The 17535-nt window shown below is 43.6% G+C and overlaps 2 protein-coding genes across 2 annotated transcripts; both read right to left on the reverse strand.

Moving 5' to 3' along the window:
- Window positions 1-6376: 6376 nt before the first annotated feature.
- Window positions 6377-15510, reverse strand: prorsd1 (prolyl-tRNA synthetase domain containing 1). The gene is made up of 2 exons (XM_059518392.1): window positions 15363-15510; window positions 6377-7021 (listed from the first exon to the last, which is right to left on the reverse strand). Exons 1-2 carry the CDS (start codon window positions 15444-15446, stop codon window positions 6593-6595), a joined length of 513 nt encoding a protein of 170 aa, XP_059374375.1. The 5' UTR covers window positions 15447-15510; the 3' UTR covers window positions 6377-6592.
- On the reverse strand, window positions 15467-15829 carry LOC132111059 (keratin-associated protein 4-3). The gene has a single exon (XM_059518227.1). The coding sequence runs from the start codon at window positions 15827-15829 to the stop codon at window positions 15467-15469; it is 363 nt and encodes a 120-aa protein (XP_059374210.1).
- Between the last annotated feature and the right edge of the window lie 1706 nt (window positions 15830-17535).

Consider the following 17535-nt stretch of genomic DNA (forward strand, 5'->3'; position numbering starts at 1 on the left):
CTACTCGTGGTGTAGGCTCCGCCCCTGTACATGTTCTCTGGGCACAGGGGGCCGTCCCAGTACACACTTGTGCTCTTGGCCACCTGAGAGCAAGTGCACTCAACAGGACAGAAGTGAGCAGGACTGTCCTAGCGCTTCCCTTAACACACACTAAATACACACTCCGAGGACATCCCATCAAGCATCATATCAAGACATTTTGTTTTCCAGTGTATGTTAGATATTAATAATAGTTAGACATTATGTTACATTTGTTGCCCATTTTTTGATCTAGAGAAGAGTATATTATACAACATTTGAAGTTGCTTTTGATCACTTAACTAGAAGCCCCTAGTAGAGTTACTAATCGAGTCATCTGTTATGGGGACCACTGAGCAGACGTTTGTTGGGTCCTGACATCTAAATACAGCTCTGTGCACACTACAGAGTAAGTGTGTCTGTCAGGTGAAGTGTTCTGCACACCTGTGCTGTTCTCTGTGCTCACTACAGAGTCGGTGTGTCCGTCGGGTGAAGAGTTCTGCACACCTGTGCTGTTCTCTGTGTGTCCGTCAGGTGAAGAGTTCTGCACACCTGTGCTGTTCTCTGTGTATCCGTCAGGTGAAGAGTTCTGCACACCTGTGCTGTTCTCTGTGTGTCCGTCAGGTGAAGAGTTCTGCACACCTGTGCTGTTCACTATATGTCCGTCAGGTGAAGAGTTCTGCACACCTGTGCTGTTCTCTGTGTGTCCGTCAGGTGAAGAGTTTCTGCACACCTGTGCTGTTCTCTGTGTGTCCGTCAGGTGAAGAGTTCTGCACACCTGTGCTGTTCTCTGTGTGTCCGTCAGGTGAAGAGTTCTGCACACCTGTGCTGTTCACTGTGTGTCCGTCAGGTGAAGAGTTCTGCACACCTGTGCTGTTCTCTGTGTGTCCGTCAGGTGAAGAGTTCTGCACACCTGTGCTGTTCACTGTGTGTCCGTCAGGTGAAGAGTTCTGCACACCTGTGCTGTTCTCTGTGTGTCCGTCAGGTGAAGAGTTTCTGCACACCTGTGCTGTTCACTGTACTCACTACAGAGTCAGTGTGTCCGTCAGGTGAAGAGTTCTGCACACCTGTGCTGTTCTCTGTGTGTCCGTCAGGTGAAGAGTTCTGCACACCTGTGCTGTTCACTGTGCTCACTACAGAGTCAGTGTGTCCGTCAGGTGAAGAGTTCTGCACACCTGTGCTGTTCTCTGTGTGTCCGTCAGGTGAAGAGTTCTGCACACCTGTGCTGTTCTCTGTGCTCACTACAGAGTAAGTGTGTCCGTCAGGTGAAGAGTTCTGCACACCTGTGCTGTTCTCTGTGCTCACTACAGAGTCAGTGTGTCCGTCAGGTGAAGAGTTCTGCACACCTGTGCTGTTCTCTGTGCTCACTACAGAGTCAGTGTGTCCGTCAGGTGAAGAGTTCTGCACACCTGTGCTGTTCACTGTGTGTCCGTCAGGTGAAGAGTTCTGCACACCTGTGCTGTTCTCTGTGTGTCCGTCAGGTGAAGAGTTCTGCAAACCTGTGCTGTTCTCTGTGTGTCCGTCAGGTGAAGAGTTCTGCAAACCTGTGCTGTTCTCTGTGCTCACTACAGAGTCAGTGTGTCCGACAGGTGATGAGTTCTGCACACCTGTGCTGTTCACTATGCTCACTACAGAGTCAGTGTGTCCGTCAGGTGAAGAGTTCTGCACACCTGTGCTGTTCTCTGTGTGTCCATCAGGTGAAGAGTTCTGCACACCTGTGCTGTTCTCTGTGCTCACTACAGAGTCAGTGTGTCCGTCAGGTGAAGAGTTCTGCACACCTGTGCTGTTCACTGTGTGTCCGTCAGGTGAAGAGTTCTGCACACCTGTGCTGTTCTCTGTGTGTCCGTCAGGTGAAGAGTTCTGCAAACCTGTGCTGTTCTCTGTGCTCACTAGAGTCAGTGTGTCCGACAGGTGAAGAGTTCTGCACACCTGTGCTGTTCACTGTGTGTCCGTCAGGTGAAGAGTTCTGCACACCTGTGCTGTTCTCTGTGTGTCCATCAGGTGAAGAGTTCTGCACACCTGTGCTGTTCACTATATGTCCGTCAGGTGAAGAGTTCTGCACACCTGTGCTGTTCTCTGTGTGTCCGTCAGGTGAAGAGTTTCTGCACACCTGTGCTGTTCTCTGTGTGTCCGTCAGGTGAAGAGTTCTGCACACCTGTGCTGTTCTCTGTGTGTCCGTCAGGTGAAGAGTTCTGCACACCTGTGCTGTTCACTGTGTGTCCGTCAGGTGAAGAGTTCTGCACACCTGTGCTGTTCTCTGTGTGTCCGTCAGGTGAAGAGTTCTGCACACCTGTGCTGTTCTCTGTGCTCACTACAGAGTAAGTGTGTCCGTCAGGTGAAGAGTTCTGCACACCTGTGCTGTTCTCTGTGCTCACTACAGAGTCAGTGTGTCCGTCAGGTGAAGAGTTCTGCACACCTGTGCTGTTCTCTGTGCTCACTACAGAGTCAGTGTGTCCGTCAGGTGAAGAGTTCTGCACACCTGTGCTGTTCACTGTGTGTCCGTCAGGTGAAGAGTTCTGCACACCTGTGCTGTTCTCTGTGTGTCCGTCAGGTGAAGAGTTCTGCAAACCTGTGCTGTTCTCTGTGCTCACTACAGAGTCAGTGTGTCCGACAGGTGAAGAGTTCTGCACACCTGTGCTGTTCACTGTGTGTCCGTCAGGTGAAGAGTTCTGCACACCTGTGCTGTTCTCTGTGTGTCCATCAGGTGAAGAGTTCTGCAAACCTGTGCTGTTCTCTGTGTGTCCGACAGGTGAAGAGTTCTGCACACCTGTGCTGTTCTCTGTGTGTCCGTCAGGTGAAGAGTTCTGCACACCTGTGCTGTTCTCTGTGCTCACTACAGAGTAAGTGTGTCCGTCAGGTGAAGAGTTCTGCACACCTGTGCTGTTCTCTGTGTGTCCGTCAGGTGAAGAGTTCTGCACACCTGTGCTGTTCTCTGTGCTCACTACAGAGTAAGTGTGTCCGTCAGGTGAAGAGTTCTGCACACCTGTGCTGTTCTCTGTGCTCACTACAGAGTCAGTGTGTCCGTCAGGTGAAGAGTTCTGCACACCTGTGCTGTTCTCTGTGCTCACTACAGAGTCAGTGTGTCCGTCAGGTGAAGAGTTCTGCACACCTGTGCTGTTCACTGTGTGTCCGTCAGGTGAAGAGTTCTGCACACCTGTGCTGTTCTCTGTGTGTCCGTCAGGTGAAGAGTTCTGCAAACCTGTGCTGTTCTCTGTGTGTCCGTCAGGTGAAGAGTTCTGCAAACCTGTGCTGTTCTCTGTGCTCACTACAGAGTCAGTGTGTCCGACAGGTGATGAGTTCTGCACACCTGTGCTGTTCACTATGCTCACTACAGAGTCAGTGTGTCCGTCAGGTGAAGAGTTCTGCACACCTGTGCTGTTCTCTGTGTGTCCATCAGGTGAAGAGTTCTGCACACCTGTGCTGTTCTCTGTGCTCACTACAGAGTCAGTGTGTCCGTCAGGTGAAGAGTTCTGCACACCTGTGCTGTTCACTGTGTGTCCGTCAGGTGAAGAGTTCTGCACACCTGTGCTGTTCTCTGTGTGTCCGTCAGGTGAAGAGTTCTGCAAACCTGTGCTGTTCTCTGTGCTCACTAGAGTCAGTGTGTCCGACAGGTGAAGAGTTCTGCACACCTGTGCTGTTCACTGTGTGTCCGTCAGGTGAAGAGTTCTGCACACCTGTGCTGTTCTCTGTGTGTCCATCAGGTGAAGAGTTCTGCACACCTGTGCTGTTCACTATATGTCCGTCAGGTGAAGAGTTCTGCACACCTGTGCTGTTCTCTGTGTGTCCGTCAGGTGAAGAGTTTCTGCACACCTGTGCTGTTCTCTGTGTGTCCGTCAGGTGAAGAGTTCTGCACACCTGTGCTGTTCTCTGTGTGTCCGTCAGGTGAAGAGTTCTGCACACCTGTGCTGTTCACTGTGTGTCCGTCAGGTGAAGAGTTCTGCACACCTGTGCTGTTCTCTGTGTGTCCGTCAGGTGAAGAGTTCTGCACACCTGTGCTGTTCTCTGTGCTCACTACAGAGTAAGTGTGTCCGTCAGGTGAAGAGTTCTGCACACCTGTGCTGTTCTCTGTGCTCACTACAGAGTCAGTGTGTCCGTCAGGTGAAGAGTTCTGCACACCTGTGCTGTTCTCTGTGCTCACTACAGAGTCAGTGTGTCCGTCAGGTGAAGAGTTCTGCACACCTGTGCTGTTCACTGTGTGTCCGTCAGGTGAAGAGTTCTGCACACCTGTGCTGTTCTCTGTGTGTCCGTCAGGTGAAGAGTTCTGCAAACCTGTGCTGTTCTCTGTGCTCACTACAGAGTCAGTGTGTCCGACAGGTGAAGAGTTCTGCACACCTGTGCTGTTCACTGTGTGTCCGTCAGGTGAAGAGTTCTGCACACCTGTGCTGTTCTCTGTGTGTCCATCAGGTGAAGAGTTCTGCAAACCTGTGCTGTTCTCTGTGTGTCCGACAGGTGAAGAGTTCTGCACACCTGTGCTGTTCTCTGTGTGTCCATCAGGTGAAGAGTTCTGCACACCTGTGCTGTTCACTGTGCTCACTACAGAGTCGGTGTGACCGTCAGGTGAAGAGTTCTGCACACCTGTGCTGTTCTCTGTGCTCACTACAGAGTCGGTGTGACCGTCAGGTGAAGAGTTCTGCACACCTGTGCTGTTCTCTGTGCTCACTACAGAGTCAGTGTGTCCGTCAGGTGAAGAGTTCTGCACACCTGTGCTGTTCTCTGTGCTCACTACAGAGTCAGTGTTTCCGTCAGGTGATGAGTTCTGCACACCTGTGCTGTTCTCTGTGCTCACTACAGAGTCAGTGTGTCCGTCAGGTGAAGAGTTCTGCACACCTGTGCTGTTCTCTGTGCTCACTATAGAGTCAGTGTGTCCGTCAGGTGATGAGTTCTGCACACCTGTGCTGTTCTCTGTGCTCACTGCGGAGTCGGTGTGTCCGTCAGGTGAAGAGTTGTGTAGAGCATGCGTGTAGAGACAGACACAAACAGCTCCTTTGATCTCCGTTACATGGATCTGCTTTGTTCAGTGCTTTCTATTTTTAAGGGGAATTTATGGTACTAAATAAAATGGGTGCAGTACCTATATTCCATTTATTATCTACGAACCACTTTTAGAGGGTAGAAGAAATGTCATTTCCAACGCTGGCACATCTTGAATGCTTTGGAGAACACACTTAAGTTTGGCCTCTTTTTAAAGAAGACACTTGGATTCAAAAATTGGATTTAAAAAATGCTTAAAAATACTATTGATGATAATACTATTTATCAATCTTTATCTATTTATATCTATTTATCATGTTTTACTCTAAAACTGTTAGAAGCCATAAATCTAAAGCTGTGCTCCAAATTTCTAAAAAATAGAAAAATAAGGAAAAATCTGAGATTTCAGTATCAGATGTTTCCCGTGTGGTTGTTTTTGAGCACAAGTGGGACTATTTTCAGGATGTTTTAATCTCTTCTAATCACGTCTGTGTGTGTGTGTGTGTGTGTGTTTGTTTTCACACAGCGGTGCCTCTATGATCATCGACTGAGCTTGATATGAGTGTGAACTACACACTACACAGCCGGTGAAAGTGTGACGGGGTCTCAGTGTAGGCAGATAAATGACATGACCTAGAGAGAGATGATGAGCCTGTAACAGCCAGCAGGATGTGAAACACAGATGTTATGTTCATGTTTTTAATCTCCTGGCAGCACTGAAACACAGATCAGCTACACTCATATGTGCTCAATCACACACAGATATATCAAGTCCATTTTGAGGAATGACGCTCAGGTCCGGCTCTGTTGATGAATTATGACATCACAAACACAAGTCGGTGTGAAGGTTTGCCCTGAGCATGCTCTCACTGACGCCACACACACACACACACCACATTACACTCTCTCTCTCTCTCTCACACACACACTTACACAGATCGCAGTGACCACTGCAGTTAATATGATGTTACAGCATCTTTGATCTTTGACGTCACACTGATATCATGGAGCTTCTCTCTCTCTCTCGCACACACACACACACTTAGTGTGAGTAAAGACACACACACACACACACACACACACACACACACAGGATCAGTCTTTATGTTTTGGGGTTGTTCTTGGTCTGTGGTGGCTCTTCTGCAGGTCCCAGGAGTGTGTGAGTCTGTTAGTGTGTCTTTACTCTGTGTGGGTGTGTGTGTGTGTGTGTGTGCTCTTGTTTTTGTGTCATATCAGGACACAACTCTGTATAATGTCATGGGTATGACACAGGTATTACAAGGAGAGGGGGACTTATGAGAACATAACCCATGTCCCCATTTCTCAAAACGCTTATAAATCATACAGAATGAGTTTTTTTGAGAAAGTAAAAATGCAGAAAGTTTCCTGTGAGGGTTAGGGTTAGGTGTAGGGTTGGTGTAGGGCCATAGAATATACAGTTTGTACAGTATAAAAACCATTACACCTATGGGATGAACACACTTTACACAAAAACAAACATGAGTGTGTGTGTGTGTGTGTGTGTGTGTGTGTGTGTGTGTGTGTGTCTCTGCGTGTGTGTGTGTGTGAGACTCTGGTCAGGAGGAGTGTGTGTGTGTCAGACTCAGTCGAGGCTCAGGACGAGGGGCTCGTGTCCGGTCTCCTTCAGGAAGCGGAGCAGGTCGTCCGGTCGCAGGCCCATGGTGGCACTGTTGGTCATGGGGTGGAAGTAGACTCTGAGGTGTCCTCCGTGGATCAGGTCGTGGTCCAGCACCATCCTGACGCTGTGCTCGGTGTCACAGAAGAGCGCGAGGGCCGAGGCACAGCCCTGACCCACCTTCAGCTTCTCCAGCATCACAGCCTCGTCAGCCAGACGCAGGTTCCCTGCACCGAGCCCCAGACGCTTGGACACATCGCTCAGGTTCAGCTGACGGTCCTGACGCACTGACAGCAGCCACAGGCTCTTCTTCTTCTTGTCCTTCAGGAAGAGGTTTTTAGTGACGGCACCACTCAGATGAGCCACATGAGGCATCATCTCCTCCACCGTGAACACCTGCAACACACACACAGAGAAATAAAGCAGCTGAGACTACACCAAGAATCAGAGGTGGACATCAGGACTTGAGTGAGAGGACAGACACTGCTTCTCAAATGTGACTCCATGACAGGGGAAAGAGATAAAGTACAAAAGTACTTGCTCTTTAAAGTACTTATAGGGATACTCCACCCCATAATTGTTTTTGTCATTAATCACTTACCCCCATGTTGTTCCAAACCTGTAAAAGCTCAGTTTGTCTTCAGAACACAATTAAGATATTTTGGATGCAAACCGGGAGGCTTGAGAGTGTCCCACAGACTGCTGAATAAATAACAGAGTCAAGGTCCAGAAGAGTAAAGACATCGTCAGGATAGTCCATCTGCCATCAGGGATTCAACCGTAACGTTATGAAGCGACGAGGATACGGTTTATACACTATTCAACAATTCCTCTCCTCTGCGTCTCCTCTTCAGCGTAGCTACATGTAACAGCATTAAGTATTTAAAATAAAACATTAATATTCTTATTTATATTGAAACCAGTTTCCCAAAAGCATGGTTAGCGAACTGTGGTTGATAAATACTGAAATATAATGACATTGCTTGTGACCGTGGGAAATGAGCAATCGCTTCTCGATAGAGAGGATTACTTTCATCACTTTAATGAATGGACCAAATATATGTATATGTATATCTTGGACAACTGTGCCAGTTGTTTTGACTACTTTTATCATGTGTTTGGTCGCAATCAGCCCACTCTGTTTATTATACCAATATAATAATTGTTAAATAATAACTGTTTAATCTATTTTTCTCCGTTTTTTTCTTTTATTTTGTTTTAACTGAACAATACAATACAATACAATATTTATTTATAAAGCACATTTAAAAACAACCAAGGCTGACCAAAGTGCTGTACATAGCAGAGAATAAAATGCAGAGCAGTACAGGACAAAAGAAACAACTGAAAGAATAAAACAAAGAAAAAATAAGCAGTAATCGTATCAGAATCAATGAGCATTAAAAGCAAGAGAAAACAAAAAAGTCTTTAAAGAAGATTTGAAGATGGAAACTGAAGGAGCCAGTCTGATATAGAGAGGCAGACTGTTCCAAAGTTTTGGACCTGCAGTCGCAAAAGCACGGTCGCCTCGTTTTTTAAGCCTGGATCTAGGCACGATGAGAAGGCAGTGATCGCTGGATCTCAAAGTACGAGAAGGAGTGTACGGACAGAGCAGATCAGTCAGGTACTGAGGGGCCAAATTGTTAAGAGCTTTGTACACAAAAAGTAAAATTTTAAAATCAATTCTGAATTTAACAGGTAGCCAATGGAGTTTGAATAAGATAGGGGTGATCGACTCATACTTGCGTGCCCCAGTGAGGAGTCTAGCTGCTGCGTTTTGCACTAGCTGTAGGCGAGAGAGAGAAAACTGAGATAGACCAAAGTAAAGTGAATTACAGTAGTCTAGCCGTGATGTTACAAATGCGTGAGTCACTATTTGAAGACTACTCTGAGTTAAAAACGGTTTCACTTTAGAGAGTTGGCGAAGCTGAAAAAAGCATGACTTTACAACAGCACTGATCTGTTTCTCAAATTTTAAGTTGTGGTCAAACAGAAAGCCCAGATTTCTTGCGCAGTGGGTTTCATACGGTGCGAGAGAACCACGCTCAACATCAAACACACAGTTTTCCTTGGGCCCGAAGATAATTATTTCAGTTTTATTTTCGTTTAGGTTTAAAAAGTTACTTGAAAGCCAAAGGTTAAGATCACTTAAACAGGCAAACAAGGGTTGTAGACCATTTTTATCATTATGTTTTAAAGGAAAATAAATCTGAGTATCGTCGGCATACAAATGGAAGGATACTTCATATTTATTAAAGATGGAAGAGGTAACAGATACAGAATAAACGATATGGGGCCGAGGATTGATCCCTGTGGGACACCCCAGTTCAGAGGTACACTAGTGGAGGATTGATGACCAATACGGACACTAAAACATCTATTGTTCAGATAAGAGCGGAACCACTGCAAAGACAACGCCTCGAAAGCCCACAGATGTCTCCAGACGTCGCAACAGGACCTCATGATCAACTAAGTCAAATGCAGAACTCAAATCTAATAAAACTAAGGCCATTGATTTCCCAGAGTCAGTTTCAGTGAAAATATCACTTGACACTCTTAAAAGAGCAGATTCAGTACTGTGTAGAGCTTTAAAACCAGATTGAAACGTTTCATGGAGAGAATTTGTGGATAAGTATGATTGTAGTTGAACCAGTACAACTCTCTCAAGGATCTTCGAAATAAAAGGTAGATTAGAAATAGGATGATAGTTAGAAAGAGAGGAAGGAACGAGATTAGTTTTTTTAAGATATGGCGTCACCACAGCAACTTTCAGACTGTTCGGGAAGGAACCAGTTGACAGGCATTTGTTAATTAAAAGTAACAGGCCCGATCCAACTGTGTCCATAATTTGCCTACGGAAAGAAGGTGGAATAATATCCTGTGGACAGATAGTGGGTTTTAAGTGACCAACAATTTCATTACATGTGTCCAGATCAATCGAATCAAACTCAGACCAGATGGAAGGACATAATGGAACATCATGTGTATACACATGAGTTAGACGATTGAGATCTTAAAACTGTGATCTTATCAACAAATAACTTTGCAAAATTGTCACAGAGAGCAGTAGAGGGCTCTAAGATGGGATGCACAGAGGGATTTAAAACAGAGTTAATAGTAGCAAAGAGAACTTGAGGTTTATGGCAATTATTAGAAATAAGTTCAGAAAAATGTTTGCATTTTGCCGACTTTGCAGCTTTCTGAAACACCTTATAGGCATTTTGCATGATTTCATACGAAACCTGCAGACGGTCCTTTTTCCATTGGCGCTCCGCCTGTCTACATACCGGTCTAAGGGTATGTGTAGTGTCAGTGTGCCAGGGCACAGGTGCAGGCTTGTGACTTTTGTACCTCAAAGGTGCAATAGAATTCATGATATCTGCGCAGGTGGAATTAAAAAGATTAAGATGTACATTAGCATCCAGGTTATGCAGGGTAGAGACAGATTCCAGGCAGTTACGTACATCATGATAGGCTGTGGAAAAATCTTCACTAGAGCGTTGGGTAAGACAACGAGTTAAACGTGCCAGCGATGGATTTTTAAGTGTGCGTCCAGTGAGAGGAACAGTAAAAACTACAGGCATGTGGTCAGAGAAAGATGCACTGTTGATTTCTATATTCAAAATAGAGAAACCATGGGTTAAAATCAAATCAAGGATGTGGCCATGGATATGTGTTGGACCAGAAACCCACTGAGTAAAGTCAAAAGACTCAATCATATTTAGAAATTCAGCTGAATATGGTTTGGAAGCACAGCAAACATGAATGTTGAAATCACCCAGCAGTAATATTTTGTCATATTTGATAACTAGATCACCCATTAGAGCAGCAAGCTCACTTAGAAAGTCCTTATTTTGCTGAGGAGGACGATAAATTAGAGCTATGGCAATGGGTTTAACTAAGACTAATTGTAATAATTGCACCTCAAAACTGTGATAGGAGTCAGTAGGTAGAGATCGACAGTGAAGAGTGTTTTTAAAAACCGTAGCAAGACCTCCACCGCGGCCAGACAAACGCGGGGAGTTTAAGAAGTGACAGCCGCGAGGCACCAGTTCCGAAAACGGAGATAACTCGCCGGGCTTTGTCCAAGTCTCAGTAACACACAAGAAATCCAGGGTTTGAGAGGCAAAAAAGTCATTTAAAATGAAAGTTTTGTTTACCAGAGACCAGGCGTTAATGAGAGCGAACTTCAGCCGCGATGAAACAGAAGCTGGCTGTGTTTCTCGGCACAGTGAAAGAAGGTTGTGAAGATTAGCTCCACCACGGCCAAGGTGACTGTAAATCCGAGCAGGTGCAGAGAGGAATCCGGGTATAATAGGGCGCAGCCATCGAAGAGGGCCAGCAGTAAAACTGTAACAGCAGTAACTGTCTCCGGCGTCTCCGGCGTGGTAGATCGACCTGGAGCTGGCACAGGTATGCAGGGAGGAGAGATGGACAGGGTGGAAGCTCGAAACGTGGTCCACAAACATCGCACCTAACGTTAGGCCAGGCAGTGACCGTGTTACGGATGCTTAAAAGTGATAAACGGTCATAGACCAGTATAGCATTACAATATAAAACTAAATGAGACATATATAAAAACAGAGCAGGTACAAGAGATAGCAACAAGGCGGTCTGCAGACGGCATGCCAAAGACATCGGCGCCATCTTGAAACCTGTTCAGTAACCCTAACCCTAACTGAACAGAGGAAATGGAAACATTAGCACAGTATGCCAAATACATAACAACTGAAACATAGATTAGAGGAGCTCCAGACAGATCCACTGAGTCAATTAAGAGTTACAATCATGTGATGAAGTATATATTTATCACATCCCAAAGTAATATAATACAGGCTTCCACATTTTCCTAAATATTTCTAGCTTGTCGTTGTTGATAAATCACAACTTCTCAATATGAATAATGTTCACTAGCTCACTTTGCAGTACATTGAATGTTGGAACAATATCCAACCATTCTGCAACCTTGCATTTATTACACGGCGGTGATACTCCAGGGAAAGTCTCATGCAGTTTAGTTTTACACATGTATACTCTGGATTAAGTTGTGTCTAGTATTAATCAAACAATCATGTATGTTTTGTATGCATTCCTCCCATTCTGCTTCTTCAATGGTGTAACCTAAATCCTCCTCCCACTCTTTCCTAATTGTTGTTGTCAGTTTATACATTATAGATAAGAAGACACCGCTCTGGAGTTTCCAGACAGAAACTGCTCCTTCATATAAAGTGAGCGGATGCAGCCTATTCCCTTCTGTTTCCAGAGAGAAAACAGCATATCACTGAGAGCCGGCATGAAGGAGTGATTCTTGCACATAGGGTTATCAAGATATACCTTAGGGGCTGTTATATATATATATATATTAATAAGTTTGTTTCCAGATGTGTAAAGCCTGTCAGATAACGAAGTGTCTGTTGTAAATAAGCTTGCTAATCGAGTGCCTGTGATGAGGAGTTAGGGTAAAGGGCTTGTTCAATTCTGACCCATTCAGGCTGTTCACTAGCTACATCTGTTGAATCATCTCTCCACCAAGAAAATATATTCTAAAATGTAATTTATTCCTGTGATTTCAAGGCTGAATTTTTAGCATCATTACTCCAGTCACGATCCTTCAGACATCATTTTAATATACTGATTTGCTGCTCCAAAAAACATTTATATTATTATTGTTAAAAACAGCTGAATATTATTATTTTATAAGTTTCTTTGATGAATAGAAAGTTCAGAAGATCAGCATTTATCTGAAATATACATCTTTTGTAACATTATAAATGTCTTTGTCAATTTAAAGCATCCTTGCTAAATAGAAGTATTAATTTCTACAATACAATGCAAACCAAACTATTACTTTAATCAAATATTTAATAATAATGTTTCATATCGTAAAGCTGCTTGATTTAAGGTGTTGCATAAAATACTATAGACGTGACGTGAATGCTTTACTGAGCTCGTGCAAACATCCACATCGGTGTAATAAGATGCATTTCTAACTGCTGCTTTCACACTGCTGTGATTGTTTTTGTTGTTGTTGTTGTTTCGTTATTGAGAAGAAAGCGCGCGTAATATATTTTCCTATACAAATGCCATTCGGTTCGGCTCGAATTTTTCAAATGTTCTATTGTCGATAACGTCGACTAATCGTTTCAGCCCTAAATAGTACTCACATAAGGATTCAAAATTTACTTGAAAAGAGACACGTCCATTGTGTAACTACATCTACACAAACAATTGTGCTTGGACCCCTAATGATCACCTTGACTTAAACCACATTGCTTCAGTTATCTTCTGTGTCTTTGCCCACAATGCTTTAGTGACGAATGTGAAATAGCAAACGGGAAAAAACTAAAGGCATGACTTTATTTGCACCCAGCTAGCCAACTCTATTACAGATGTTCCACAGCCAAGACTTTTATTAGAACCGAAAATATCCAGGGTCCATAGAAAAATACTATTGTTTTTCCTTTAGCAGCGGGGCAGCTCAAGAACGCTGGACACACAAGTACTGTGGCTCTTTTGCCCCAAGACCAAGCCAACATCAAGGTTTGAACCTCCAACTTTAGCTTCTAGTTTATGTGGGCCACAAGAGATATATTAATGAAGTAAATTAAATCATTTAGATCAGTCTTTTGTTGTGTCTGAGCTTTTAATGCCGTGTCAGATGCCGAAAGCGCCGTCAGTTTTTCACCGCAGAAATCTTGAGCAAAGTTTGCAGATTGCTTGTGTGATATCCATTGGCTCGCCTTCCTGGTTTAAAATAAAATATTTACAACATAAGACATAACCAGCCCTGTCCTGCCCTTCATGCTTGAGGTCACGGTCGGGGTCAGCAGATCTAGAGCCCTAATAATACGGTTCTGTCTGTGCCACTGCTCTGGTGTGTCTGGAGTCATGCTGAACAATCACATTCATTGTATTCACATCGAATTTATATTGATTGGAAGATTTAAATGACATAACATTTTTTGTTTGTTGTTGTTCATAGAAAGTCTGTGGAAAACTGTTGTTGTTAAAAATAAAATGCAAAGAAAACACAAATCTTATCACTTTTATTAAAGTTGGAAAGCATAAAAACAAGACTGTTAATATGTTCCTTTGTGTGTTTCATAGCTTAAGTATTTCAAAGTATTCTAAAGTAATTAGATTAAGTTACTAAACCTGAGTAATCTAACTAAATACGCTATTGATTCGTCTATTGTTGTTCATTTGGGACAACATGGGGTAAGAGATTAATGACAAAATAAATTAATTTTTGGGTGGAGTATCGCTTTAAGCACCAAAAGAATATTTCCTTCATGTCAAGGCACTGTTGTTGTTGTTGTTGTTGTCTGTGATACTTGCAGTACTTTATTAATAACCCTTCTTTAGGTCATCGGTTCTCAGTTCCAGCTCTGTATATTTCACACGTCTCTCTCTGTGTGTGAACACACCTGATTCAGATCATCATCTGTGTACTGTTCACACTGACACTCCTCTCTCCACTGATCACAAACACAGCTACATTATCACAAATTATTTTAAACGAAAAATACATAATACTAGAAGAACAGCCCAAGTCCATATCAAATGATTAACTGACTGCTCTCAAAAACGTCTCTCTCTTCGATGGAAGAGCTGAGGGTAGTCACTTCAGAAACAGAGAGAGTATGCTGTTACTCTTCAGTTTTTCTTCATTCCTGAATGTATGTACGTGATCTGTAGACTACATTAACAAACTGTACTTACAACATGTTTTAACCTCACGCACACGTCTCTAATTATGTTTAAAGCGTGAGTTGGCATCATTTGTGCTCGTGACGGAGCGGTAGTGGAGCGATCTCGGAGCGAGTGAAAACTCAACGCTCAGACTTTCAGAAAATCTGCTCACAGCTCCAGACAATATCACTCCGCTCCGCTCACGTACTCTGTCAAGCACACTTCAGTGCACTTGAATGGAACTAAGTCTACAGTACGTTCGCCTCAGACTGGAACCATGGCGTAATATCCTGTGATGTCCACTTCACTTGTGTTTGAATTGAACAGATGTCTGAAGCCATAAGAGAAACATCTGAGCAGAGCAGGGGCATGAGGACTGGAACTGAGAACCGCTGCTTTAGCTATTACATAAGATGAAAACAAGATGCCATCAATCGTTTCTGAAGACAGTCTAAACCTTCAGAGGTACACTCATATAATTAATGAATTCATATGTTAATTTGAGTAATTCCCTCAGCACTCTTTCATAACTTCCCAGCTGTTCTGCCCTGTTTAGACTCAACCCGAAACTATCTGCTGTGCACCTGAGACAGATACTGAGAACTGTGCTTTATACTGAACAATATTCATTAATCACCAGTTGTTCAAATCACTGTAATCTAACACGGTTTTAATGATAATAAAAAGATGAGACGGTGGGGAATTTTATCATGATTTATCGTTACATCCCTACATTACACTGAATACACTGACTCACCTGTAGAATATATTTACAATAAAGAGCTTTTAGACAGTTACAAACCTACAGAAATTAAACAAGTGAGTTCACAAAAAAACTATTTCATTTAACCCAAATTACCAGAAAATATAATACTTAAGTACATATACTTTAAGGGTACTTGTGTACAGATGACGCAAGTAAATGTACTAGTTCCTGTACAGTCGGCTCTGTGTGTGTGTGTGTGTGTGTGTGTGTGTGTGTGTGTGTGTGTGTGTGTGTGTGTGTGTGTGTGTGTGTGTGTGCGCTACACTTCTTCGGTCTCACCTCGGGGTGCTCGACGCAGATCGTGTCGATGTCGAGTCTCTTCAGAAGCTCCTCCAGACGAGTCCTCAGCTCCACAGACGCCATCGCGACCAGCGCTTAGCTGCCTACAGCGCGCTGTCACTAGCCCGGACGCACATCGGACTGCTGTGATTGGTCCGGACGCACATCGGACTGCTGTGATTGGTCCGGACGCACACCGGACTGCTGTGATTGGTCCGGACGCACATCGGACTGCTGTGATTAGTCCGGTCGCACATCGGACTGCTGTGATTGGTCCGGACGCACACCGGACTGCTGTGATTGGTCCGGACGCACATCGGACTGCTGTGATTGGTCCGGACGCACACCGGACTGCTGTGATTGGTCCGGACGCACATCGGACTGCTGTGATTGTTCCGGACGCACACCGGACTGCTGTGATTGGTCTGGTCGCACATCGGACTGCTGTGATTGGTCCGGACGCACATCGGACTGCTGTGATTGGTCAGTAGCCAGCGGCGCAGAGTAAAGGAACAGCCACGTCTTCGTCTAAATTCATTCCAGCGACACCTATGATTAAAATACACCAAAATAAAGCATCAGTTATCAAACGGAGCTATTATTTATTTAACCTAAACAAACCTTTGCAGAGCTGCAATACTTTTTAAAAATCTTCCTCCACCATAGACAGTAAAAGAAATGGACACAGCGACCCAACGGATTCAACCATAGACATGTATAGAAAGGCTAGATAGCTTACCGGCGCTGAGAGCCAATGGGACCCGACGACGTCACACGGCGGCCATCTTAGGACAGGACCGCTCGTCCAGTTATAACATTAAAGTCTATTGTGCATGTAGTGCTGAAATAACTATATTTTGCTCAATTTTCAACCGATTTTCAAACGGCTTGGTGTGTCATAAACTTCAGGGATGCGGCTATTTAACTGCATACTTGTGAAAAATTATAGCCACGGAGTTTATTAAGAAAATAGTATATTAAGTAGACTAGACAGGTAAAGTACTAGGTATACCCATACACACACAGTAATGATGTCAATATTTATAAGGTACATGAAACATGAAATAGTGCAATTTAGTTTATTACTAATATTTACATTATTAAATACATGTGTAAATTTATGTATAATATAAATCTGTCTCAAGTTGCCATTCTGTAAAATAAATTTACAATTGCTTGGTGACTCACTTACGACCTCTTCACTGCTAGCCAGCAAATAAATACAACCACATCCACAAAATGACATTTAGACAAAAGATTAGGTTGTCAAGAAACGTTGTTGGTCTCAGGAAACCTGTTAATAATTGAAAATGTCGACTGTGGTATCATGGGCGTCAGTTTGGTTTGAAATGTGGTGGGGACAGAGACGCATTCAGAAGTGCATTTTCAGAAGTGCTGGGTACAATGATGCATTTTTTTTTCTCTTTCACGCAGGTCATGTTTTGAAAGACGTCCTGTATCTTATTAATGTAAATAAATAAAAATGTATACAAAAATGTGATGATGTCCGACTCGTTTTATGAAGAAGAAAGCCGTACAAAGCATTAGACATATGATATATGACCCACTAATCTGCTTCATATCATCATATAAGTACCATGTTGACAATATGACATGGCCATGACGTGGTTTAATGTACCTAAACAATGATTACCAAATTTCTCTTTCATGTTGCTTTGTTATAACCACTGAAAACGGGGAAAAAAATCTAACCCAAAATCGGGCCTCGCTCTACATTATCCCGCTTATTACATGGCTACCCACCAAATAAATCAATAATTTGACACAAAATATTGATTTAAAAAAGAGTTTATTGATTTAAACACGATTGTATTGCTTCCGCTAAAGAAAATAGTTCCGTCTCTACGATTAGAATCCTGCCGCGTCCATAGCAACGCTCTGTTTTTCATGGCAACGGTGTTATTATCAAGAAATAACAGACTTCATTCTACAGTGGAATTCAACCAAGCCATGTAATAATTTGATTTAATTCCCAGTACAATTTACCATATCTACACACAACACAACTTAAGCACTACAAATTTTATCAAGATTGAAAAAGCAAAAATACGTGTAGCACAGATGAACACTATTGACTATCACACCATGATCTGACTGCTCTCAATTCACAACAACATGCATCCATCCAATCTACATCAGGCATTTTGACTAA

The sequence above is a fragment of the Carassius carassius genome, chromosome 30, assembly GCF_963082965.1.
Source record: "Carassius carassius chromosome 30, fCarCar2.1, whole genome shotgun sequence".
Classification (NCBI taxonomy): Eukaryota; Metazoa; Chordata; class Actinopteri; order Cypriniformes; family Cyprinidae; genus Carassius; species Carassius carassius.